Raw genomic sequence first — 27922 nt, 5'->3', positions numbered from 1 at the left:
TCGAGGATAACGAATAGTATGTATATCAGAGATTGGTTTCCTAAGACATTTTGTATTGAAATAGAGTTTACAAAGTAATTTCAAACAATTTCCTTTAGAAGTAAGAGTTCTTGCTTAGGTTTTTGAAGTCGTCGTATCTACAGTATATAGCAACTTAGATGTTTTTGTTGATCCGTTGTCATTTCTAGTTCTATTTTTTGTATCTAACAGGCAATGAGGTTAACTAATACAAATGAAAGTTTTAGTTCTAGTTCTCATTTGAAGGGTTCTCTTGCATCATTATTTTTTCATTTATAGTAGAGAATTTAGTAAACGCGTTTAGTTAAAACTTGTTCATTTTTTATTTTCTATTATAAAAAATTAGAAAATGTGTTTATATGTCTATTTATCTATCATTTTTATTTTTTAGATTTTTTAGAAAAGGCGAGGGTGGTAAGTTGAGGACTTTTGTAAATAAAAGTTCACTTGTCTTAAATTTATTAAAAAAAAGGCAATTGAATTTAAGTAGGACTTTTGTATGCATTGTGTATAATCTTGCTTTATACAAATTATTCTTTCAACAATTCATGAATAAACATATATGTTTAAAACCGAAGATTACACCCAACTAAATATAAACTCAATTAACCAAATAAATAATACCCGTATTCCATGTACATCAATTCAACCTCCTTGTTAATAACATCATCCTTAAATAATGGACTACAAAGGATTTCCTATTAACTACTAAAATTTGGAAGAACTATTGAATAGGCAAAAGTTTGGAAAACGATACCCTGCAATATCTATAAAAGAATCATTAACTTTTTGTATATTATCTTCAATAAAGTAAATAAAAAAAATAATTTTTTTTCCTGCAACTCTGTTAGCGGATATAGTATTTCTTTACATTACAACAATGTAAATTATGGTCTACCCAACTATCACATTGTATTTACAAGTTATCTCTTACCTTCTACTTTTAAAAGGATCTCTCGTACCAATGAAAATTTCTTTCTGTTGGAGTGACATTGCTATGATAGAGTAGATTTTTCAAAATACAATGCTCCTATATGAAGAAATGAAAGTCTGGCCACCAAATTAGTGAAAGTTGAAACAAAAAAGAACTTCCATTAAAAAAGCAATATCAAGATCATTTTTGCCTTAAAAATTACCATTTTACCCTTGAAAAGTTCAAATAAAAGCATAACGCAGGAACCAACTTTCTAATTTCCTCTTATCCTATAATTGGTCTGAAAATAATTAAAAAAGAAATGCTATAAACATTAATTAAGTATAATAGAAATAAATGAATTGTTTTCATATGGTGTGGTATACTATTCCTTTTCAGTTTTTTCCAAGTGCAAAATGAGTATTATCAAATTTTAAAGTCTAAAATCTTAATTTAAACTGCATAGAGACCAAAATGAATAAAGTTCAGACCAAATTTGTAAATGATCCTTTTAGACCAAAATTGAAAAATTAGTTGTACTCACGGACGAAAAATGTAAATTAACTCTTCTGTATTTAACTTAAAAATGAGAATTTTAATTTATTGGAACAGTAGCCATTTGAAACTGTGGTTGTTGCATTTGAGGCTATTAGGATTTTATTTTTAGTTTTTAAAACCAAACCAAACCAAATCTAGACAATCAAGTTGTTTAAAACAAAATGATTTTTCAGCATTTTACTGTTCTGAAAGTCTCAACCAACTAACATTAACTTCACTGCTACTATTATGCATCTTAGTTTATGTTTGTCTTGATTAAGTTAAAAAAAAAACAAGATGCTTAGACTATATATATGGTTACCAAAGCAACAAACACTTTAATAAGAAGATGACTTGCTTTTCAGAAGCTTTAGTACATCTTTTCATTAGGCCCATATTGGATGTACATGTGTTCATTCACACACACACACACAATACCATAAACAAAACACATACATATATTATTATATTATAGCTAGATAACATATAGTAATTCTAGCTTCTTAAGTACCTTCTAGTGGAACATCCTTTGAGACTCTTAACATGCTCCCCAAACATGTGATTGCTGAGCCTCGAGTAATAAATATAAAAGCAAACCATATTCCCTAAAACACACTTTCAAGAACATAAATATAAACATATACCATCATATACTTATACCGAGAAAGAATGGAAAACACCAAAGTAGATTCACTTGGCTAACCATGAATACATAACCCTATCAAATATCAATCCAAGTGCCTGCATAGCCTGCAAGAATTTCATTTAGAACATAAGTCCATAAAAAATGGTGCATAAAGTAAAACATTAATAAATGGTATAACCTGCAAGAAATTCCTTCTAATCACTTATCCAACATTGGATGATACGTAGCTTTTCCTTGATATTCAATGCACACAGAAATGTGGATTATGTTCCTAACATTACAAATCTACAAAAATAAATCATTTAGGGTATAAATTTTACTTTTAAAATGACAAATAAAGAGAAACATAAAAGATCAAAGATGAGTTGAGTTAGATTAGGGTTCCTTTTGGAGGGAATGTGAAACCCATTCACATAATCTGTATTGAAAGGCTTTAGACCATCACCATTTCTTGTAAAATCGAAAGAACAAAACTTTGAGACAAAACTTCAACAAAATAAAAATAAAAATAAAAAAAAACTAAAAAACTATCAATTACCCTAAACCCAAAGTCTCGACTGGTTTGGATCTTCTACCATAGTTAACGGATCTTGAAGACGTGTCGTCGCTAGGGTTTCATGTGTCTATATGCGGGGAATGGTGTGTATGGTGGTGGAAAAGATGCAGTAGGAGTTCCTTTCTATAGATATCGGTGGGGCTGGTCTTGTGATGCCATGGCGGTGGTAGGAAGGCAAACGATGATGGATAGTGTTGCTGAAAAATGGTTGTCCTGGTGTTGGTGAGTGACGGCTAGTGTTAGTGTGAAAGAGTGGTGAACAATTTGATGGTTGTGAGAAGGAATTTAGGGTTTCCTATCAATATTAGTGGGTGGGATTCATCATTTCACAGACCGTGGGCGTGGTGTCTTCGTTGTGGTAGGCGATTGGTGTCTTCCCCGAAGGAATGAAAACAAAGTGTAAAGATTGGATTGATATACATCAGAGAAGGCAGAGAAGATGGAGTCATGGGTTACGGGAGACAATTTAGGGAAGAGCGGATTGATATTGACGGCAAAGTGTGTTACCATATAATTTTTTCTTAAAGCATTTTAAAATTGTACATCGTTCTTAAGTGGTTGTACCTCTTAAATTTCAAGAAATTGGCAATATGCTTTATATAATACTAAATATACCCTTAAGGGTATATAAGCTTAGGTACCCAAACTCATTATACTACATCGTTTTGAATCATATATATACATTGTAATTGTCCAATGTTCTTATAATTCAACTTCTAACTTGATTTACTTCCAAGATTTTTATCAATTTCACATTTATATTCCTCTTACATGATTTTCATTTTCAACTATAATATATATAGTCTAGTAGGTGTTTGCCAAAAATATGTGATGTAAGAGGAAGATAATAATGAAATTTCGAAAATTTTGAAAGTAAATCAAGTCAAGGGTTGAAGTTTAAGAACATTATAATGAATATATTAAACAAAATGACGTATTATAATGGGTTTGGGTACCTAAGCTTATATACCCTTAAGGGTATATTCACTATCTATATATATATATATATATATATATATATATATATATATATATATATATATATATATATATATATATATATATATATATATATATATGTTATGAAATATTAGTTTGTGAATGACCATTGGATTCTCCATTTCTCCCATAACTCTCCATCATTATTTAGCATTAGTAACAACCATTTCAATGTGTTTTATGAATGTAATAATACACCATCATAATGTGCATTCATATTATAGCTCATCTTTCTTCTTATTTGGATAGTATAAATAGTGAGCCATATATATTAGAAACTTGATAATTTCTTCACAAGTATTGGAATAAAAGTTCTCTCTACTCTCATGTCTTTCTTTATTCTATAATTTATCTTGTTATTTGATCATATTTTATAACACGTTATCAGCACGACTCTACCATAGAGCTCTAACTCCTTATTGTTCTTGTAATTTTCAGGTATGTATTTTTTATAATTTTACATGTACAATGCTTACAACTTATTTTATGGAATTTCTTAACTAACAATTCCTTACATTACAAGTCTTTATTTTGATTTCTATTTTCATTATGGAAAACAATGCTAGAGAAAACTTTTTCTAGTTTTCATACTATTAACATGCTCCTGCAGTAGCAATATCATGAGAAATGTTTAAAATAAATATGAATTAATCTCATATCTTCTTGTGGCTAAACAAAATAATGAGTTATTGATAAAAAATTATCAATCAATCCCGACCGGTTCTAGTACATTCCCTGAAGTGAATGTAACTCATATAATCATAATAGTCATGAGTCTAACCGAGATCGTGGAATTGATGAAAAATGATCAATCAATCCCGACCGGTTCTAGTACATTCCCTGAAGTGAATGCAACATCATATAATCATAATAGTCATGGGTCTAACCGAGGTCATGGAGGTTATCATAATCATCATAAAAATAACAATATTACAAGTAACCACCAGAAGTTAGAAAATAGCAAAAATCCACATCCTAATGATAAAAGTGGTCAAGGAAAAAAAAAGTTGAAAATGTTTATCACTAATGTGGAATGACCGATCATTAGTCTTGTACATGCCGCTTACCAAAGCATTTTGTTGATCTTTATCAAGATTCTCTAAAATATAAAGAAAAATATCGAAACAAATTTTATTCAAAGTGATATCCATCAAGATCAACCAGAAATGATATATTTGGATGTTGTCGATTTTCTTGTCTACCCCGAAGGGACAAGTGGTGATATGGATGGTGATTGATCAGCATAATGTAAAGTTTTGTTTCATGATATTTATTATGTTTTTATGTCATATTCGTTTCATGAGAAATGATGTCGTCACAATCTTCCCAAATTAATAAAATATGAATTTCTTTCTCTAAGTCGAATGTTTCTTATGTTTTATTTATTTATTGAAAAGAAACATGGATATTCGCAAAAGAAATAATAAAGATATATTTCTTGCAGACAATACAATAACACATAGCATTTTTAATAATGAAAAGTATTTTGCTTACTTATCAATTAGAGAAGCAAATGTTAATTTAATAACAGGTAATGCAAAAATGATTGAAGGCTCCGGAAGAGCGAATATTATATTACAAAAAGGGACACTAATTAAAAATTAGTGATGCATTATTTTCGTCTAAATCACCAAGATTGAAGGCTCCTGAAGAGCGAATATAGTATTACCACAAGTGGAAATAATTACAATTGATGATGCATTATTTTTATTAAAATCACCAAGAAATTTATTAAGTTTTAAGGATATTTGGTCTAACGGATATCCTATTGAAACAACTAATGATGGTAATAAAAATTATCTCAACATTACAAAAATGTTATCGGATAAGAAAAGTTCTTTGGAAAAATTACCCGTATTGTCCTCCGGATTGTATTATACAAATATTAGAATGATTGAATCTCATGCTATTGAAAATAAAAGGTATGATAACATCTACAAAGTTCGGTATGAACGGTTGGGCCATCCCGGATCAGTTATGATGCACAAAATAATTGAAAGTTCAAGTGGAAATTCCTTGAAAAACCAGAAGATTTTTCAAGCTAATGAATTGTCTTGTGTTGCATGTTCTCAAGGAAAATTAATTTCCCGTCTATCATTGAATAAAGTTGGGTATGAAAGTCCTAGATTTTTAGAAAGAATTCAAGGGGATATATGTGGACCAATTCATCCATCATGTGGACCATTTAGATATTTTATGCTCTTAACTGATGCGTCAACTATATGGTCACATGTGTGCTTGTTATCTAGCCATAATCTCGCTTTCGCAAGATTACTAGCACAAATAATCCGCCTAAGGGCACATTTTCTCGATTACCCAATTATGGAAATTTGACTTATCAATGTTGGAGAATTTACATCATAAGCTTTTAATGATTATTCCATGTCGATTAGGACAACTATTGAACATCATGTTGCATATGTTTATACACAAAATGGTTTAGCTAAGTCGTTAATCAAACGCCTTCAATTAATTGCAAGACCATTATTAATGCATTCTAAACTTCCTACATCGACATGGGGACATGCAATTTTACATGCAACATCACTTAAATGCATAATGACAACTAGTTATCATGAGTTCTCCCCTATTCAACTGGTTTGCAGTCAGTAACCAATTATTTACCATCCAAGGATGTTTGGATGTATAATTTATGTACCCATTTCTCCACCCCACTTCACAAAAATGGGTCCTCAAGAAGAATGAGAATTTATGTTGGATATGAATCTCCATCTATAGTAAAATATTTAAAATCATCAATTGGAGATTTATTTACAGCTATATTTGATGATTATTATTTTGATGAATCATATTTTCCAACATTAGGGGGAGAAATAAAGAAGCTGGAAAATAAAATCTCTTGAAAGGAATTGTCACTTTCAGTTTTAGTTCCTCGTTCAAGTCAATGTGAACTTGAAATAAAAAAGATAATTCATTTACAAAATGTAGCAAATCAATTGCCAGAAGCATTTACTGACCCTAAGTGGGTAACAAAGTTTCATGTACCAGCTATACTTACTCAAGTTAGAATTGATATCCCAGAAGGAAAAAAATACAACTACAAATGAATCAAAGGCACGCCTAAAGCGTGGAAGACTAACCGGTTCCAAAGATAAAAATCCTCGAAAACGAAAGGGAGCAAATATAATTGATAGTCCAAAAGAGAAAACATAATCTTTTGAAAAGATTAATGAAGCTCCAGAAGAGCCCAATGACATAACAAAAGAAACCGGGTACCTGAAAATTAAGAAAATGAAGAGATCTCAATAAATTATGTCATGACAAGAATAAGATGGAACCGAAATAAGATAGATGTCGACGATAATTTTTCATATCATGTTCCGCGCGCGATTATAAAGAAAATGAGGATCTTGAACCTAAATCTATCGAGTAATGTATGAATAGAAAATATTGGCCAAAATGGAAAGATGAAATAAATAAAGAGCTTAATTCTATTACTCAATGAAAAGTTTTTGGACCTGTAGTCCATACACCAAACGAAGTAAGACCAGTGGGCCACAAATGGGTATTTGTGCAAAAAAGAAACGAGAAGAATGAAGTTGTGAGATATAAAGCAAGACTTGTTGCACAAGGCTTTACCCAAAGGCCCGAAATTGATTATGAAGAAACATACTCTCCTGTGATTGATGCAATTACATTCCGTTATCTAATAAGTCTGGCAACACATGAAAAATTGGAGATGCGTAAGGTGCCAGAAGCACAAACTCCTAATTCTCGTGAAGTATATTCGGTAAAATTAAATAAATCTTTGTATGGATTGAAACAATCTGCCCGTATGTGGTTCAATTGTTTAAGTACATTTCTTTTAAAAGCAGGCTATAAAAATGATCCATTAAGCCCATGTGTATTCATAAAAAGATCCGGATCAGAATTTGTGATAAATGTTGTTTACGTAGATGATTTGAACATAATTGGAACTCCTGGAGAATTGGAAAATGCCACTTCTTGATTGAAAGAAAATTTTGAAATGAAAGATCTTGGTAAAACGAAATTTTGTTTGGGTCTTCAAATTGAGCACACCAAAAAATGGAGTTTTTGTACATCAATCTAGTTATCTAGAAAAGGTGCTTAAAAAGTTTTATATGGATAACTCGCATCCATTGAGTACCCCGATGGTAGTAAGGAATTTAGATGCCAAAAAGGACCAGTTTCGGCCTTGTGAAAAAAATGAAAAACTTCTTGGTCCTGAAGTACCATATCTTAATGTTATTGGTGCACTAATGTATCTTGCTAATAATACGAGACCTGATATATCTTTTGCTGTAAACTTATTAGCAAGATATATTTCTTGCCCAACAAGAAGACATTAGAGTGGAGTCAAACACATTCTTCAATATCTTCGAGGTTATTTATTCACTTGTGGAGCAATTCATGAGGGACGTTGCAACCATACTATATGAAGATAATGCGGCTTGTATAGCCCAATTCAAGGAAGGGTTTATCAAAGGAGATAGAACCAAACATATATCACCAAAGTTTTTTTTACTCATGATCTTCAAAAAGAGCGTGGCATCAACATCCCGAAAATTCAATCAAGTAAGAACTTGGCAGATTTGTTCACTAAAGCACTCCCTACATCCAAATTTGAAAACATGGTACAAAATATTGGAATGCGACGCTTTAAGGAAATCAAGTGATGTGATGATCAGGGGGAGTTGGAAACACATTGTACTCTTTTCCTTAGCTATGTTTTTCCCACTGGGTTTTCTTAGCAAGGTTTTTAACGAGACAATTGTTCCAAATATCTATTATTAATCATGTACTCTTTTTCCTTAACAAATGGTTTTTCTCATGAGGTTTTACCTATTAAGGTTTTAACGAGGCATGATACAATCGTCATTCAAGGGGGAGTGTTATGAAATATTAGTTTGTGAATGACCATTGGATTCTCCATTTCTCCCATAACTCTCCATCATTATTTAGCATTAGTAACAACCATTTCAATGTGTTTTATGAATGTAATAATACACCATCATAATGTACATTCATATTATAGCTCATCTTTCTTCTTATTTGGATAGTATAAATAGTGAGCCATATATATTAGAAACTTGATAATTTCTTCACAAGTATTGGAATAAAAGTTCTCTCTACTCTCATGTCTTTCTTTATTCTATAATTTATCTTGTTATTTGATCATATTTTATAACAATATATATATATATATATATATATATATATATATATATATATATATATATATATATATATATATATATATATATATATATATCTCGGAATCTTTTTGCTCAAAATAAAAAAGGACTCATGATGAGAATATTCATCAAAAAGGACCAACACTGCAATTTTCAAGAAACCACAAAGACCGTTTATGTAATTTGGTCTGGTATTATAGAACTTAAATATTGGAATAATTCAAATGAGGGCCAGCTGACGCCCATTGTCAGTATTTTTTATTTGTTGTCTCCTTGATTTTATTAATATATGAGAAACGTTTGTTGTGTTCATATGATTGACGCCAGCCATAGTCCTTGCAACCTCGTTTCCTTCCCTTCTTCTATTCTCCTTCTCTTCTTCCTTAACACCATCAATAAACATGGGAAGAAACCTTGAGGAACGGACGATCGATCTTACAACAAGAAACTAAGGTAAATATTAAAATTTGAAATTACAATTCGAGTAATATTTTTATACCAACCTACAGATGATAGTATTGAATCTCTTATTTATCTACTGTGGACTGTATTATAGTTACTATAAAGGAATAATCGTATGGTAAACAAAAATTTCACCTCTTAGTGTATTCAAAATATCAGGAAAATAACTTAATTTTTGTTGTCTGTCTATTTATGTATTTATATTGGCGACTGGGTTTGTAACTGAAAAACTTTAGGCAATCTTAAACATAGTTGTTGGGCATGGAAAATTTAATGCTTGTTTTTTCTTAAAAATCATGTAACAGTGAATTTCTGCTTCAAACTTGATAAGGAGATGGATGAAAGCGAAATTGGGAAGTCATTATTAGATTCTTTGCCAAATTCGCCTAATCAAAACAATGGAAGCCGACCAACAAGCATGGTCATGAAGGCAAGTTCTTATTTTTTCTCATTCTTCTAATAAATAAATAAATAAATAAATATATATATATATATATATATATATATATATATATATATATATATATATATATATATATATATATATATATATATATATTCTTTTAACAAAGTCATTACTATCGTGAGTAAAGAAATATATTAATTTTCATGATTTTTGGAGATTTTTTATTCTGGGTCTTTTAGAAAAAAAATTCAAATTTTCATGATTGTGTTCTTTTTGTAGAAAAACAAAATTTTAAGGACGTTTTGCTAAAATTATCAATATCTTGTACTTAATTACTAAAACGACATCATCTTGCGATATGTTCATGATAAATAAAATCAAATATTCACCTTTAAGTTTTTCAATCATGCATCAATGATTTGTCTTAGCAGTCCTCACTTATTTTTTAATCCTTACCCGAAACGATTTATATATATATATATATATATATATATATATATATCCAGTAAGAACAAAATATTTGGTAAGAAAAGTAAAAAGTGCATCATTTGTATGATTTTTGTCGAATCAACAAAATGAGTCTTTACATAATACAAAAATAATAGGATTTGCAAAATAGAATTTCAAAAAAAAACACATTGATGATCCATTTTTGCGATGATCAATTTAAGTTGTCTGAAAAGTGAATCAAAACTTAATTAAAAAAAATGAATTATTAATCCTTTTTCAGAATGTTTTTTATGAATCATGTTATTTTTATACCATATAATGATTTATTTCGTTGGTTTATATAATGATTTATACATATTATATATAGAAAGCACATACGGTGTTTCCAGCACATCTAGTTGCCGAAGCCATATCTACCCTCCACGGGCTTGATCTGAGATGGTCAGGCCCAATCACACCACAAGAAATGGAGTATGTGAAGCAATATATCTTTGCAAAATACCCTGAATATTGTAATGGACTTGTACTCGAAGAGGGTGACAAAATTGATCTCTACAATCTTTGTAGCAAGGATGAGTCAAGTTTGGAAGCAAATATGAGCGATGAAAAAAGAAAGTATTCCCCTAGAGCTATTACTATAAAAGACTCGTCTTCACCATCTTCCTTTAGTTCTACAAATGATCTTGATGGAACACAGTTAGAGCCTTCGAAGTTGTTGGAAACCTTAAACAAAAAGTCATCATTCCAAGGTAATTTCATCTCCATTCCGGAGATCCAAGTCCGAAATAAGGCCTTACAAAACTGTGGGCTACAAGAAGACGAGTACCTTGTGTTATTCACACCTACTTTTACAGAAGCAATGGTGATGATAGGGGAATCATACCCTTTTTTTAAAGGGAATTATTACATGACGATTATTAATGAAAAAGAAGACCCGGTTAAAGAGTTTGTGGGAAAGAAGGAATCGAAAGTCATAGCTGCTCCTGAGTCATGGTTGGATCTACGTATTAAAGGCTCGCAACTTAGTCAATATTTTAGACGAAAGTGTAAATACAGTCCAAAAGGGCTTTTTGCATATCCGGCCTACATCAATGGGACTAGTTACTCTATGCATTGGATTTCAGAGGCTCATCGAAATTCTTGGCATGTTCTTCTGGATGCCACTGAATTAGAACCTAAAAAAGACCGATTAACTTTGGCACTTCATCGACCAGACTTTGTAATATGCACAGTTGAGAATACTCATGCTCAACCGTCAAAAATCAATTGTCTTTTGGTGAGAAGAAAGTCATTCGAGACAACTCAATCTTTAGCGAGTGGTTCTTGATGTTGGTCTAAATGGTTTGTTTTGTGTTTGATTAATTTGAGGTACTAAGTTTGTAATACTAGATTGTTGATTTGTAATAACTAAGGCATTTATATAATTTATGACTTCAAGTTATTTGAATGATTTATGAAGTTTCCCATTTACTATTTTTTTTTTTACAATGTATTACTGTTGTTAGCCATTCACAATTTCATTAATTATAATTTTTTAAACAACTCAATTGATATTAAAAATCTAGAAAAAGTTGTGAAAAATACAAAACACACACAACAATACAAATGTTAAATTTAGGTTTCATAACGAACCAACCCTATTCATTTTGAACTTTAACATTTTTTTATTAAAAAACGAAAAATAGGCTTGTGATAAATCTTAGTAGACATATCAACATTTTTCTAGGTTTTATGTACCAAAAAGTAGCACATTCTAAAAAGAATAAAGCACTGAACAGTTAGTTAGAACGACGAAGTCTCAAACTTATTTGTTGCACCACCATGAGACCCATGTTATACTCTTTATATTCAATTTCTAGACATCATGAATTGATGATTCTCTAAATTTCGCCATCTTCTCGTAACACTGTAAATACAAGATGTCATTGGAGACATAATAAACAAGTAATCATGTGTCTCAATAAGTGAAAAAAAAATCAGGCATAATAATTAGTCAAGATTAACACTTATGCTATCTAGCTAGGTTCTAGTAGGAAAATGCCCCGGGTAAAGTATACATTCCATTACAACCAAAATTTTTTTTTAAGGATATATACAGTAAAATTGTAATATTTTCATCGATTTGACAAAAAGTTATAAACTTTATTTTTTTTTTTATAGTAAAGTCCAAATTACCGACAGTTTTTGACACTTTTACCCTTTTTTTCCGGTTAGCCGGTAATTAGAACTTTTTTGTCAAAAAAATAAAGTTTAAGATTTTTTTGTCAAATCGTCAATTAGAACTTTACTGTCAAAAAAATAAAGTTTAGGATTTTTTTGTTAAATCGTTGAAATATTGAGACTTTACTGTGTATATATAATTTTTTTTTTAGAAATTTAATGGTATGATATTCTTTAAGCATAAGAGTTATTGAAATCTTTTCTAATCTCCTAGATACTATTGAAATCTTTAACATTTGCTTCTTGTTAAATCGTTTTTTTAATCTTAATAAAACGATATTGAAAAAAATGAAATAATCATGAAAAAAAGAAACAAACAATCATGGTTGTGTTGGCTTTTTGCAACCCCATAAAAGGAAGAAATATGAAATCGAAAAAACGAAATTGCCCTTCTTTCCCTTCTCCACATTCACACTCTTTTGATTAGGTATATATTGTTTGTGTTTGTATAAAGCCAGAACAATTTTGTTTTTTTAGGTTTCTAATTTCTCCATTTTTAAGATTACAAAAAGCTAATACAATTATGGTTTTTTTTTTTCTTGCTTAGAGAGTATCATATCATTAAATCTCTAACCAAAAAAATTATATATACACTAAAGTCCCAATATTTTCAACGATTTGACAAAAAAAGTCGAAAACTTTTTTTTTTACGGTAGAGTCCTAATATCATTAACTCTTCATCGAAATTAACATTCAAGTTTAGCAAGCGGTCCACATATCTTTGGATATTTTGCAAGTGGGCTGTGATGGACTCTCTATCCTTCATTTATGTTTTTATCATGGAGGCAATGATTTCATACCTTTCTTGTCGAGCACACTGATGGTACCTTTCTATCAAGTCTTATGCATGTCGAATCCAATATGGTCTCAAAACTTATGAATACAAATAAAACACCTTTTATTTATCAGCATATTGATTACACATTATTCATTGCATAATGTTTCAAATAATCAACTTACTACTTGAATTAAAACAATATTTCTCCCATGCTCCAAGCATCCACACTATGTTTTCTAAACAATAGTTATGTTATACTCCAAGTATGCACACTATGTATGTCTATTATCCTTACTTTGTGAAATATATCAATTTAACATGATTCCAATGATGCTCATTTCACAATTCCAAATCTTTATTTCAAGTGTAAGAATTCCAAACTCTTTTCACTCCTCGAATATGTTAGATTCTACACTATTATGCAATATTGTTTTGTAATGTCTAGGTACCAAGAGTCACAAAGATTTGACCAACGATATTACAATACATTCCACTAGAAATTGTTACAAGACAATTCCAAGGAGATGAAGTCCCAAGTTTAAAGTACGTTCCTTTGAACATCCTTCTTGCATAAAAATTTCTAGCTTTCTTATAAAATCCAACTTCCAATACGGAAAACATTTCTATATTCCCATTTTGATTATTACTTCTGAACAAGAGCTACCTCTTTTCAGAATATGTCAATATGGCCCCTCTCGAAAATTTTACACCATACTTCCAACTGCATATGAGAAACCAATCTTAGGTAAACCTTAGATTGTCCTCGACAATTGCTTAATCATTTCGGTCATATCCGGTTCTAATCATTTTCCCTCTTAATGCCTTAGGCAATTGGAAAATTTAGAACGGATAAATATTATAGCACATGCAATCAATCCTATATCTCAAGCATACGAGACATGATTCATGATGTATCACGTAAAGACATGATACTTGACCAGTCTTTTGCTACAATATTTCTTATAACTTTCCATGTTCTCATAATTCTAATTATGAAGAGGGATGTCGTAATCATAATCAAATTTTAGAAGGCAAATAATGTAATCATGACTAAATTTGATTAAAACTCACAATCTAAGATTTTAGATTTGAAATGAAGTATCATTTCTTCTCCCATAATTATAGCTAAACAACTTTTTCAACCCTTGCAGCTTCACTAATTGAAACTTTTGGTTTCTATGATTAACATTGCTAACTTGCAATATTTACCATAATTAATTATGCTCCCACTAGCATAATTATTATTATCTTACCAGCATAACACTTATGCTCCCACTAGCTCTGACATGTACTCAGAAATCAGGTGGACTTTTAGAAATCAATACTTAATTGACTTTAATTACCAAAGTTCTGATTTTTGATACATGATGCTTTGATAAAACATTATCTAAGCTTCTCAAAATCATGCACCTTTCCTTAGATAGCTCACATGTGTGTTTAAACAATTATGTAGAGGGATGCCATAATCATAATGTTTAGACCTTTTACGATTCTCACAATTCAAACCATGAAGAGGGATGCCTTAATCACAATTGATATCTCCTTAAAATCTTTTTAGTGAAAGCTTTTCCTCACCATCATTTTCATGGATCGAAGAGAAACCTTATGACACTTAGATTTTATGGTGTATGTGTTCCTATCCATGTGAATTTGTCAAAACCATAATCACAAGACAAGGTTAGTGATTAATTCAAACTCATATGGACTGAACTTGTTCAATCTTAATTTCTTGCCACTTGGCAGCACAAGGGCCTACCATTGCTTCCAAGTTGTTATGCACACAACTGAGAACTCATTGAACTTGCATATATAGTCAACTTTACCAGAATACACACATAAACAAGAATTATCTCACCATAATAGGTTACAAACCTCAAGTTGTGTACTAGTGATAAACTACAGGTTTTATTCTTGATTAGTTCTTGAAACTCTTTCAGGATCTTTAAGACTCCCACTGACCTCTTGACATTACATTTCTCTTAGCCAAATACCATTGCTTGACAACAAATATTCAAAAGTTAGTGTGGATTCTTATCAATACAAACACTTCACACAATTAGCCTTAGTTGGTCTTTGTTTTATCCAAAACATCACAACTTAACAATTTCCAACGTATAAGAGTAGAAAACATTTTACTCTACATTTGACAGGTGTTATAAAACTACTTTAATATATGTCACTCAAGTTGCAATCTTGGAGCATGACTCTAAGAATTGTTTTGGAACGAAGTGTGACTCATCTTCTTGATTTAACCACTTCAAAAATTCATCACTCCTCTTCTTAGCCATAAGAATGCACTAAGATGTCCTTAGAGGATTAATTGTGACATGGTTTCATAATCATTAAGATGATCATAAAACATGATACTAAAGTACTTTCCCATCTTTTTAGATTTAAGAAACTTTTATCTTTCTGCCTAATTTGATTCTTCTCATTCATTCTTCCATACATCGAAACTTTCTAATGTTTCAGAATTATACTTAAACTTGTAAGTATAACCTTATTTACTAAACTTTAGTAAATCATGATGAATAGTCTTATTGATCTTTTGTGGTGGACTTTGACCAGTGCACAAGAATGTGTACTCGATCCCTTATTCCTTCACTTGACTCACATATACAAGGAATTAGTCTTAATTTTCCAAAGATGAAAAGTCTCATTCATCATACCATACAACTTGCATGACTCCAAGTTTCTGTCCAATTGAAACTTAGGTGATGAGATTCTTTCCTTATTTGGTAAATTTAGACACTACCACAAATGAAAGAATAAAATTCATATTTCCAATATTGCTAGAAGCATACAAATATTAATTTTTCATAAATACCATTGCAAGGAGATATAAAATAAAAACAAAAACAAAATTTTATTTGTTTATAAAATGCGGAAAAAACTTTTCCTTACAATGCAAATACAAGTGAAAAAATATGCTATTGCATATTTCATAGCAATATATCATAACTCCTAAGCAGCAACTCAAAAACCCGATCTTCAAACCATGTGATTAAAATCCATCTTCGCGACCAGCTTCATCATACTCTTCTTTTAAGCTTCCTTCCTTTTGCATGATCCTACAAAACATCAAAACACAACCTAGTCACATCATGTATTAACAATCATCAATTAGGAACTTAATTCAGTTAGATAGTGGACTTACCTGAAGTAGAGTCAAACTTTTTGATTCTACCTTCTATCAGATCTTTCAGGTAGTCAGCGCAGCTTCGCAACTAGTGCCCCCTTCTCTTGGCAATAGAAACATATAGACTCTTTACACTGGACAATCTCAAACTTATCCTTTTCTCTTTCCCTTGTAAAGAGAAATCATTTCTGGACTTCCAATGTTTCCATTGTCAATGTCCATGGAAGTTTGAGAAGTAGATCTTCCACCCTAATTTGCTTGTCCAGTGTGCCAAATCATTGTTGATTCAGCAACAAGCAAACACGGAATATCAATAAGGGTCATGTTGTCGTCTATCACATAGTAGTCCTTAATGAGCTCACTATATGACTCGGGATGTGACTGAAGAACCCAGTCAATAGCCAACTTCCTTAGGGAAATGACACCCAATATTATCAGCCTATCAATGTGTGCCTTCATCTCTAAGATATGTGCACACACTGGCCTTCCATCTTCATGTTTCATTGCAAGTAAGGCTTAAGTGACCTTGAATTTTTCAAGTCATTGAGCTTGTGGGTCAGGGAGAATAATTGGAGGATGTGGAGGAAGTGGAGTATGACTTCCACGATCCAACCACGGGACATCATCTCCAAGAGGAAAGCTTGTTCCAAAGGATTTGGGAAGACCATAGTTGTCTGAACTACACATCTACAATTGGAAAAATTCATTGTAACTTTACAAATTCCAAAACTTGAGGGAAAGTTTTGAACAATTCAAAATTTTTTGGAATCCTCAACAAATGAGTTTAATATGGCTTTTAATGGCAATACTCTTGAAAATCCATAACTTTAGGCCAAGTTATGGAGGTCATAAAACAATTTATAAGAAAAGACTCTTCAAGTTCATAACCTAAGACTCTTTAATAATTCATTTAAAGAAAAACTTTTGGTTTTCCATAACTTGAGGGCAAGTTATGGAATCCATTAAAAGCATTAAGATCATCAAATAAACTAACAAACGTGTCAAGCAATATTCATGATCAAGATTAAACTCATATGAACAAGACAATTCAAATTCAAACAATTTTCATGTAATTAGCCTAACCATTAAACTATTACAAAACATGAATCTTTTGATAATTATCTCTTGAATTGGATTAGTATGATCATTACCACATTAAAAAACAAGTTTATAAGTTCAAAAATAGCTTAGGGTAACGCTCCTAGTCCAATTCTTGCCAAAAACATCAAAAATCTACACTCAATGGCTCCAACTCGTCAAGAGTATGAACTAACTCAGCGAGTTGGATGAGTTTGTGCTTTGACTCGACGAGTCTACAATCCAGACAGTAGAAAATTCGATTTTTTTAGCGATTGCATCAAGTATAACTGAAACCAATCCTTGGCTCTAATACCACTGATAGGTTTTGAGCATTCTAACACTTTGTTCAACCTAATGGTATCAATTGGTATCAAATCTGATGGTACATATCAAATCTAGTCATCTTGATCAGACGATGAAGAAATGCGCAATCCAACCCATGGAGCCATGTTTGGAAAGATGGAGGAGGATTCAGAGGAGAAAATACACGAAGTGTGTGGAAAATGCTTTGTATCAAAGGCTACTGACAAGTCACCAATGACAACAAAGGTACGAAACATTCTTGAATCTTTTAATATTCCAATACATGCTTGTGATTCTGAATTAGTATCTTTTAATGAAACTGTTACTTATTTTGATTCAATTGTGGTATCTGCTAGCAATGAGGCTAAGAAGCTGACAATTCAATTGCTAGAGACCCAGAAGAAGTTAGATTTGAAAATATCTAGAATAGATTGTCTAGAACTCCAAATAACGAATATCATTGTAGATAGAGACAATTTGTCAAGAGATAATAAATTGTTACTAGCACAACGAAATGTATACTGTAATGCTGCTAAGAGGTTATATGGAAAATTAACTGAACTTCATCATTCGTGTGAAATTAGTAAAGAACAACATAGAAAATTACTGCCATTTTTAGCTTTTGAAAGAGCTAAAGTAGATAACATTTCGTATGATTGTGAAAAGGAGATAATTGATTTTGACAAAGTTCCAAATGACAAGTATATATATGGAATTGTCAAAGTCGATGAATGTCTTGATTCGAATGATTTAGTTAACATTGTAAATGTTACTTTGACTAAATTTGAACAAATTCACATTTTGAAAAAGACTGAGAATTCAACATCTGATTCTCAATCTAATTTTGCTGATATTGAAGATGATTCTGACAATATTAGTGAAATTAGTAAGCTTGAAGATGTTGATTGTTCTCAGTTGACTGTTGTTAATGTTGCTTCGAATTCTAAAGGGAAAGAAAAAGTTAAGGATTTGATAGTTGAGAGTGAAACTGATATACCCTCAACTTCGAAAGTTGGTGAAATGAACTTCGTGGATCGCAAAGATTGTCACACTGATGATAGTGAAGATGAAGAAGTTGAGAAAGTTTCGAAAGAAAAGGTATCCTCAAAAGAAGAAGAAATTCCAAGAATTGTAGTTGACCAAGTGTATGGTGATACACAAAAGTTCGAAGAAGTGATGAAAGAAAAAGGTCCAGATTATCTTGAAACAAACACAGTGGTCTTTCCAAATTTCAAGTGTACAGATGATGTCATTTTTCCAAATCAAGTCTTTGTAACTAAAGGCAATGTTGAGAATATCAAACCATAATTAATGAAGATGGTTGAGGAAGACAACTCAAAAACAACTGAGGAAGGTTTTTTCGCAAATCAAAACACTGTTGAAAACACTTTAACAAAGAATTCATATATTTTTCAAAGACAAAAACCACAAAAACAATGGGTTGAAAAATCAAAAATTGAAAAAGAGACAAATATACATGTTGAAAAGGAAAAAGAAAAAGTTTTCAAATTAAAATCAAAGGCATTTAAAGATAAAATTGACAAATTTTCGAAGGAAAACAACATTTCAAAAAGACAAGCAAGAAAGAAAATATTTTGGCAATATATTGAATCACAAAAGATGTCTGAATCACAATCATCCAAAAATGTTTTCAAAACTAAAAATGCTTCTTTTTCAAAAACTCAACGATCAAATATAACAAGGTCTGAAGTACATAAGCAAAGAAAGTTTTCGAAAGTTTCAGAGACTAACAAAACAAGATATTTTTCAAAAAGACCTAATCCAATTCAAAATGTTTTTCAACGTCAAGATTTCAAATGAAAAGTTAGTACATCCAATGCTTATTCTTATGTTGCCAAACCTAAAGTTGATTTTGTTCCTAAAAAGCCAAATTTTCCTAATTACATAAAGAAAGAAACAATGAGGACATCTCGGGAAAAAGGGATAACTTCAAGGAAAAACATTGATCATTGGGTTGAAGGAAAAGGAAAAGTGTATCAGTCAAATAAGTATTCAAAAGAGCAAATTAATGAAGCATACGAAAAGTATGTCAATACTTCTTCGAATGGTAGCTCATCATCTAAGGATTCAAATATCTCAGTAAAAGCATGGCGACCTGTCTCAAAAGCGAAGACAATTCAATCACAAACTCAAGATGTGATGGGAAAAGTCAATGAATATTCGAAACTATCAAATTCTAATGTTTGAGTTCCTTTAGATGTTGAAGTAAACTTAATTTATGGTCTCAAAACCAAAGTTTGTGATTGGGTTAAAAGTTCTTCATTTCATTCTAAATTGACATTTAATTTCCAAGGACCTAAAAAGCCTTGGGTACCTAAAATCTTTCATTGATTCCAGGTTTTATGTGACGAGCAATATGATAACAAATGGTACATCGATAGTGGTTGCTCTTGTCACATGACTGAAAAGAAGGAGAACCTAAGAGATTTTCGAAGTCTCAAAAATGCTGGAGTAGTAAAGTTTGGGAACAATAAAAAATGTCAAGTCAAAGGATATGGAAAAATTACAAATGGACAATTCACAGTGAATCGTGTTAAATATGTTGAAGGTCTTCAACATAACTTGATAAGTGTTTCTCAACTTGTTGTGGGCACTAGCAATCAAGTTCTTTTCAATGAAGAAGGAAGTGTTATTTCGAATGTTAACACAAACGAAATATTACTGAAATCTAAAAGGAAAGGTGACATGTTTACTTTGGACATCAATCCAATCGTAGGCAAACCAGCAGTATGTCTACTTTCGAAAGCTACATCTGATTTGAGCTGGTTATGGCATCAAAGACTTTCACAACTCAACTTTCGGAACATAAACAAACTTTTGGTACAAGATATGGTAAGAGGTTTAGCTGTACTTAAATTTGATAATGATTCTTTATGTGCAGCTTTTGAAGTTGGCAAGCAACATATACAAGGTCATCCACTTACAATTGTTCAAAGATTGTTGCACCTCTGAACTTATTACATATCGATTTGTGTGGTCCTTCGACTGTATCCACTCTCAACAATAAACGGTACATTTTAGTTATTGTTGATGATTTTTCAAGATTTACGTGGGTTTATTTTCTCAGGCTTAAATCTGAAGTTGCACAAATTATGATTGATTTTATCAAAAAGATGGAAATCACGTTCAAAAAGCCTGTTAGAAAATCAAGAGTGACAATGGAACTGAATTCAAAAACAAAATTCTTGATTCATTTTTAGTGGACAAAGCAATTTCCCATAATTTCCCATCTCCATACACACCACAACAAAACGGTGTTGTAGAACGAAGAAATCGCTCATTATGCGAAGCGGCAAAAACCATGTTGGCATATGCGAATTTACCTTAATATCTATGGGCTGAAGCTGTTTCAACTGCATGTTTTACTCAAAACAGATCGTTCATTCACAGTAGATTTAATATTATGCCATACGAAATTCTGAATAATAGAAAACCTAATGTGAAGTTCTTTCATGTTTTTGGATGTAGGTGCTTTATTATGAATCTCAAGGATCATCTTTCGAAATTTCAAGCAAAAGCTGATGAAGGGATTTTTCTTGGATATTCGCACAATTCAGTGGCTTATCGAGTGTTAAACAAGCGAACACGAAAAGTGGAAGAAACGTTCAATCTTACATTCGATGATTATTATGTATTCGAATCCAATTGCTCTTTCTCCAAAGGATTATCATCTATAGGTTCGCCTTCTTGAGGAGTTGATGATGATTTATCATTAAGTTTTGACAACTTTGGAATGTGATTATCAGGAGCATGAACTTTAGCATCAACTGCACGATCTAAGATTCCAAAAATTAAATCATAATCAATATCATCCATTTTTATAGAATCAGTTTCAATTTGTGTTTCTTGTAAAATTGGATAATTCGAAAATTGATGTTCATTTGATGAAGAGTATTCTATTGATGGGGAGCAAGAACAATTGAATGCTAAAATTGAGGGGGAGCATCCTGTTGATGATGCATGTTCGAATGCAGGCTCATAATATGATAAGTATTTGAAGATGCTCCTTTGGAATTTGATCCAGCATATCCACCCATGGAAAAATGGACTACAGACCATCCGAAGGATCAAGTGATTGGGAATCCACACGAAGGAGTGTTAACAAGAGCTCAAATTCGTGCAAAGAATGAGGTATTGAATACTCATCAAGAATTTTGTATGTTTAATATTTTCATTTCTAAAATTGAACCAAAAACAGTTAAGAATGAAATGGAACACTCAGATTGGGTTGTTGTAATGCAATCAGAATTGTCTGAATTCGAACGAAACAAGGTTTGGAGATTAATTCCTAAACTCGAAAATGTTTCGATTGTCGGGTTAAAATGGATTTTTTAAAATAAAACCAACTAAGATGGAAACATTATTCGAAATAAATCTAGACTTGTTGTAAAAGGCTATTCACAACAAGAAGGAATCGATTATGAAGAAACTCTTGCCCCTGTCGCAAGACTTGAGGCGGTTCGAATATTCCTGGCTTATGCAACTCACAAAGATTTTGATGTTTATCAAATGGACGTGAAATGTGCCTTTCTTAATCGAGAGCTTGAAGAAACGGTATATGTGGAACAACCCCCAAGTTTTATTAACGAAGAATTTTTTAATCATGTTTATATTTTAGATAAGGCAGTTTATGGTCTAAAACAAGCACCACGAGCATGGTATGCAACACTTACATCATTTTTGAAACAATCTAAATTTAAACAAGGATCTGTTGATGCTACACTATTTCGAAAGAAAGTAGGGAATCATCTTATGCTTGTTCAAATTTATGTTGATGATATTAGTTTTGGCTCGACTGACCCTGCCTTGTCTAAAGAATTTGAAGACTTTATGAAAAGCAAGTTTGAAATCAGCATGATGGGAAAAATCAATAATTTCCTTGGATTAAATATTCGTCAAAATAGAGAAGGGATTTTCATCAATCAGGAAAAATATACGAAAAATCTGCTTGAAAAGTTTGGATTGACGAATAGCACAAAGCTTCGTGTACCAATGGCAACGGGCATAAAGTTAACACCATCGTTAGACAAATCTACTGTTGATATTACGTTGTATAGGAGCATGATAGGTTCGTTACTTTATCTTACAACAAGTCGACCTGATATCATGTTTTCTGTGTGTAATTGTGCTAGGTATCAGTCTTATCCATGCGAACCACATCTTATTGCTATGAAGAATATTTTTCGTTATCTGAAAGGGACTATTTCGTTAGGATTGTGGTATCCTTGGAAAACAAGATTCTTCGTTCAAGCATACTCAGATGCAGACTTGGGTGGTTGTAATCTTGATCGAAATGAACAAGTGGTGGATGTCAATTACTTGATGGCAAATTAGTCAGCTGGCAGTCGAAAAAGCAAACATGTTTGTCGATTTCCACTGCTGAAGCAGAATATGTGGCTGCTGCTGCATGCACTTCACAAATAATATGGATTCAAAGTCAATTACGTGATTATGCAATTAATACGAAAAAGATTCCATTATATTGTGATTCTCAAAGTGCAATAAGAATTTGTCATAATCCTGTGCAGCATGCGAAGACTAAACACATAGCTGTTCGTTATCATTTCATTAAAGATCACGTGGAGGATGGAAATATTGAAGTTCATTTTGTGAAAACAACTGATCAGTTAGCTGATATTTTCATGAAAGCTTTGGATGAAAAGTCTCTAATGTGAATAATAGAAGGTATTGGAATGATCGATGGAAATTATGTTCCGTGTGAAAAAGATGAATACTAAGCAAAAAAGAATGAGTCAAAGGCGATGAACAAAGTTATTTAGCATTCAGCGGTTACTGTTCATGGTCAATGCTTTGACCGCGTCGAATTCGCATGATTGTCACTGATCTTTAGTGTTGCATCAATGATTACTGTTCATAGTCAACGCTTCGAACGCTTTGAATTCGTACATTTGTTACTTTTCAAAGAATGTCAAATTTTGTTTGTTTGCAACAAATCAAAAACACAAAAATATTTTCTTTTGTTTTGTCTTTAAATTTACAAAAATTAAAAATCGAAAAAGATTTTCATTTTTTTTTTAATTTTTGAAAAATTCAAAAACAACAAAAATATTTTTCATTTTTTTTGAGAATTTTGTTACAGATTTTGATGAAGATTTGGAAGGGAAAAAGCAAGCAGTATTGGGGTCAGGTATTTTTTTTCGTATGCATCACTATCTTTTTCATTATTCGAATTAGTTAGGTTGTCCCTAGAAGCATGTTGCTGCATGTCGACCAAAGCCTCCATGACTCAGTGTGTGTGTACGAAAGCCTTAATGAACTTTTTCATACGAAAAATTCTTCCCAATCAGGCTTATATTCACATTATTCTCTGAGCTACCTTACTCTTCTCACAATGAGTTCAAAGTTTTCAGTTTGGTCCAAAACATAACAGAGGTACTTTTCGTGTCTTACACAGATCTTTTTCATCAATACATTCTTACACGATCACACACAAAGACGTATGTCCGAGAGGTCTCTGATCAAACCCATCGAGACTTAGAGATATAAAAATTATGTGTTAATGATCTGACATCATGAGTCTGTGATGAAAGTGAAACCCAAGTATCTTGAAACTTAAGGAATTGACAGGGAACATTGTTCCAGATATTAATGAAACTTTTGTTTCTGTACCAAAATTTGAAACTCCAAATCATATTCATTTCGAATGCAAGGTCTTGATCAAACATTCGAAACCCAAGATGTTTGCTACCTAACAAGATCTAGAACATAATTTTTTTATGAATATGATTTCAGTGTGAGTTTCATTCGCATATCTTTGTCATGATCATATTTTTCAAAGCAAACTTGTCACTGATTACACTGGTCAAACAAGTAATTTCTGTTACAATTTATCACCTTATGTTTAGGACGACATGTAACGAAATTTTAAACCAACCCAAGAACTACTTTTAAAAGAAGCCCTTTGATGCTTATCAAAAAGTAGTCGATTGTACTTCCCGGGAACATACACAAGCTGTTAATCGTCTCTCTTGATGATTAACAAAGCAACCTTTGCTGTGTCAAATTGAATTTTTGACATCACTACATTCCAAAAAAAAAATTATTGTTTCTTGTCTAACCTTTCTTTGGCACACTTCACACACGAAATCCTTGAGGTTCTGAGTAATACCAACCCAGGCTGATGATTTCGAACATCTGGCATATGACTTCGCTTTTCATCCCAAAAGTGAAAGAGCCTTGCCTCCATTCGAAGGGTTCTAACGGTTACCATTCAATAAAAGGGATTGTGACAGGCTGTGTAACCGTGACGTATGGTATTCAACCCGGTTTTCTAGGAGATGTGACAGACACTTTTTTAACGCATGGCTAACTTTCCGCAAAACTGGTCCGATTTTCAAGGTGCCATGTTGGATTTCATTAAATGCATCCCGCTTCAAATTCAAATCATCCAGCGTTACATATAAAAGGGGATTCAGAGTACATTCTATGTTTACGCGATCATACACTCCAAAATTCCCCAAATTCTTTATTCTTCATCTTCTTCAAACCTTAAAAATGGCGACTACTTCTCATGTTTATGTTTCCACTGAAGATACATCCTCAGTACCAATAATGAAGATTCAATCTACCAACTATTATGTCAATGGTGAACTCTCACAGTGTCCGGAAGAATTCAAAATGTTGATTGTTGCACTATAACACTCTGTATTATCAAAAGCAATGTTCAACTCTTTTTCTGTTACATTATCCTGGCTTTCTCAAGCAGGATCAATAGCTACCTACAATAAAGCCACCGATTCGATTACCTTTCTTTTAATCAATGATAAGAAGGTTAGGCTTTCCAAGAAAGTGTTTTGCCAGATTCTTGATATTCCAAATACACCTCCGTTTCTTGAATTTCAATTCTCTCAGATCATGAACATGTTTAATGAAATGGGATATCAGCCCCCATTGTCAAAGATCAGTGATTTTAAAAAGTCTGGTCTTCCAAAAATATGGAACTTTTTGTTTGCAATATTTTTGCGTTGTCTAACCAGAAGAACAGTTGGCTTGGATAAAGGAAGAATGTAGATATACGCCATGGTGGCTAGTTTATACTATGATCTTCCTGCTGATTATTCAACACAACTATGGCAGGAGTTCCAGAAAGGGGTTGAACACACGAATGTTGTCCATGGCATTTCGTGTGCTCGGTACTCGAGTCTCATTTAACAACATTTCTACAACAAAGAAGGTATTCTGGTTTCTAATGAAGATGAAAAGGTTACTTTTCAATCTTATCATTTTCCAAAGGAGGTCGTTGATGATGTTGATGAATTTCCAAGTGTTGCTCGGATTCCCGATGAAATGCTTAAAAGAGTGAATCCTTCGAATCCGGTCTTGCAGGCGTATGTAAAAACTTTTTATTCTTCTATTCCTACGGGAATTTTACTACCATGCGAAGCCAAGAAGTCTAAGAAGTCAAAGAAAGATGAGTCTACTTCTCCTGTGAAGAAAGTGAAGAGTTCAACCTCATCTAAATCCACAAAGCAGACGTCAGAAACCGTTGCTATGACAGTCGGAGCAACAACAGTGATTACACCAGTTGTGGAAGAGTCACAAGAAGATGTGGTGGTTCCTTCGAAAACAGGGTTGTTTCGAAGAATCAAGATGAAATCCAAGCACAAACGCAAATCTTCATCTAAGAAACTGCTTCGCAAACCTCAACTTTCACATCAAGGTGTAATGTTTCGTGAGGTTCCGGTTCCTGTTTCTCCTGCATCCATGAAAAGGGCAGCCGAAGATATGGCGAAACATTTATCTCAACCAATGAAGAAGAAGACGAAGAAGGCTAGGAAGATTGTTTTATCAAGTGAGTCTACTGAAGAAGATGAGCGAGTACCAGAAACTCCAGAGACCACTATTCTTACAAGCTCAATTCCAGAGACCACGATCATATTCACCCCTGAAGTTTTGATTGCCAAGTCACATGTTGAGGAGGTACGAACTTCAGGCTTGGGTTAAAATGTTTCGAAGGATGCAACTCAAGGTTCTTTTATCTCTACTTCTTTTGAAACTTTCGTTTCTGTTCCACCAACATCAACCATTCATTCTACTTCAACTACTATATCTCCAACTTTTGAACACATCCTCAATCAACCAATCACTTCCATGTTCTCTTCTCAATCAACTGAAACCCCCAAACCAACTTCACCCACTGAAACTGATCATGAAGGGTTTGGAGGAACATTCGAAGACTTGGAATTTCAAGATGAAGAAGAAGATTTCCCTAATCACATGGTCATGATGATGAAACAATACAAGATCTTGAATCAAAAGTTGAACTCCATTGTTCAATCCCAAGCTGATCTTGGAGGAGGTTGATTAATTTCTAGTCTGGAGGTTGATTCAATGCTAAAGATGTGTGAATCCCGAATAATTGCCAAAGTATCAAGTATGTTGAAGGCTTTAGAGACTGTCCTTATGGAGAAGGTTGATTATTCAGATCAGACAACAGAGGTACGTCTTAAAAATCAAAGATCTGATTTTCTAGGGGAACTAAAAGAGTTAAGAAGTGTAGCAAAAGAAAGACATATTCTTTTTGTCCAGGAGGTTAAGAAGGTGCGAGAGGATGTGAATTTGAAAATTCAAGAGCTTCATGAACAAATGAACAAAGAAATTATATTTGTTCAACATGATTATGCATCCTTACATCAAAAGGTCGATATCATATGTGATGCCGTCACCAAATTTGTTAAAATGTATGAAGGTTTGAGTCAACAAATTGCTCAAATCTCCAAATATGACGCTGAAAATTTTGAAGGAGTGATGAAGCTGTTGAAAGAGCTGAAGGAGATATCTACAAAACCAATTTCATCTCCATTGATTACTCCTGAATTTTTATCCCAAAAATTTGTGCAGTTCGAAGCTATTCATAACAAGCAACTTGCTCCACTCCTTCACATATCCAGTCTTCTTCCCACAACAACTGCCCCTCCTGTTTTCACACGGGTGCAAGGGGGAGAAAGGAAGTCTACAGAAGAAGAAGCGAAGGTTGTGGAAAGGTATATTCTTCAAACATTCATTCGACGAAGCCAGTGTTTGTGTCTGCTCAACCAGTGACTTTAACTGTTGTTACAACATTGCCAAGTACACGAACAATTTCGAAAGGAATTGTTACTGGTAAACCATTGGAGTCTGGTGGGAGTGGTTCGAAGCCAAAAGACTTAGCTGAAAAATCTGCTTTGAAAGACAAAGGCAAATCAATCTTAATCGAA

The 27922-nt window shown here is 32.4% G+C and overlaps 1 protein-coding gene and 1 long non-coding RNA gene across 2 annotated transcripts; one reads left to right on the top strand and one right to left on the bottom strand.

Moving 5' to 3' along the window:
- Nucleotides 1-608: 608 nt before the first annotated feature.
- Nucleotides 609-3171, bottom strand: LOC145039046 (uncharacterized). The gene is made up of 6 exons (XR_013679703.1): nt 2653-3171; nt 2293-2399; nt 2172-2218; nt 1980-2073; nt 953-1068; nt 609-785 (listed from the first exon to the last, which is right to left on the bottom strand). It is a non-coding gene; the product is annotated as an uncharacterized LOC145039046 (long non-coding RNA).
- A 5976-nt stretch (nt 3172-9147) lies between these two features.
- On the top strand, nt 9148-11637 carry LOC145043385 (uncharacterized). The gene is made up of 3 exons (XM_078992018.1): nt 9148-9299; nt 9614-9738; nt 10532-11637. The coding sequence occupies exons 2-3, from the start codon at nt 9643-9645 to the stop codon at nt 11489-11491; spliced, it is 1056 nt and encodes a 351-aa protein (XP_078848144.1). The 5' UTR covers nt 9148-9299; nt 9614-9642; the 3' UTR covers nt 11492-11637.
- Nucleotides 11638-27922: the final 16285 nt, after the last annotated feature.

This window comes from Lactuca saligna, chromosome 4 (genome assembly GCF_052625555.1).
Source record: "Lactuca saligna cultivar CGN05327 chromosome 4, ASM5262555v1, whole genome shotgun sequence".
In the NCBI taxonomy this organism is placed as follows: domain Eukaryota; kingdom Viridiplantae; phylum Streptophyta; class Magnoliopsida; order Asterales; family Asteraceae; genus Lactuca; species Lactuca saligna.
Note: the sequence above shows the minus strand (reverse complement) of the source record. Positions and strands in the feature narration are given on the sequence as shown.

What these genes read in the sequence shown, in the direction of transcription:
- LOC145043385 (XM_078992018.1), top strand. Translation starts at nt 9,643, where the DNA reads ATGGATGAAAGCGAAATTGGGAAGTCATTATTAGATTCTTTGCCAAAT. An exon ending in CAACAAGCATGGTCATGAAG is followed by an intron (nt 9,739 to 10,531) that starts GCAAGTTCTTAT and finishes TATTATATATAG; the next exon opens with AAAGCACATACGGTGTTTCC.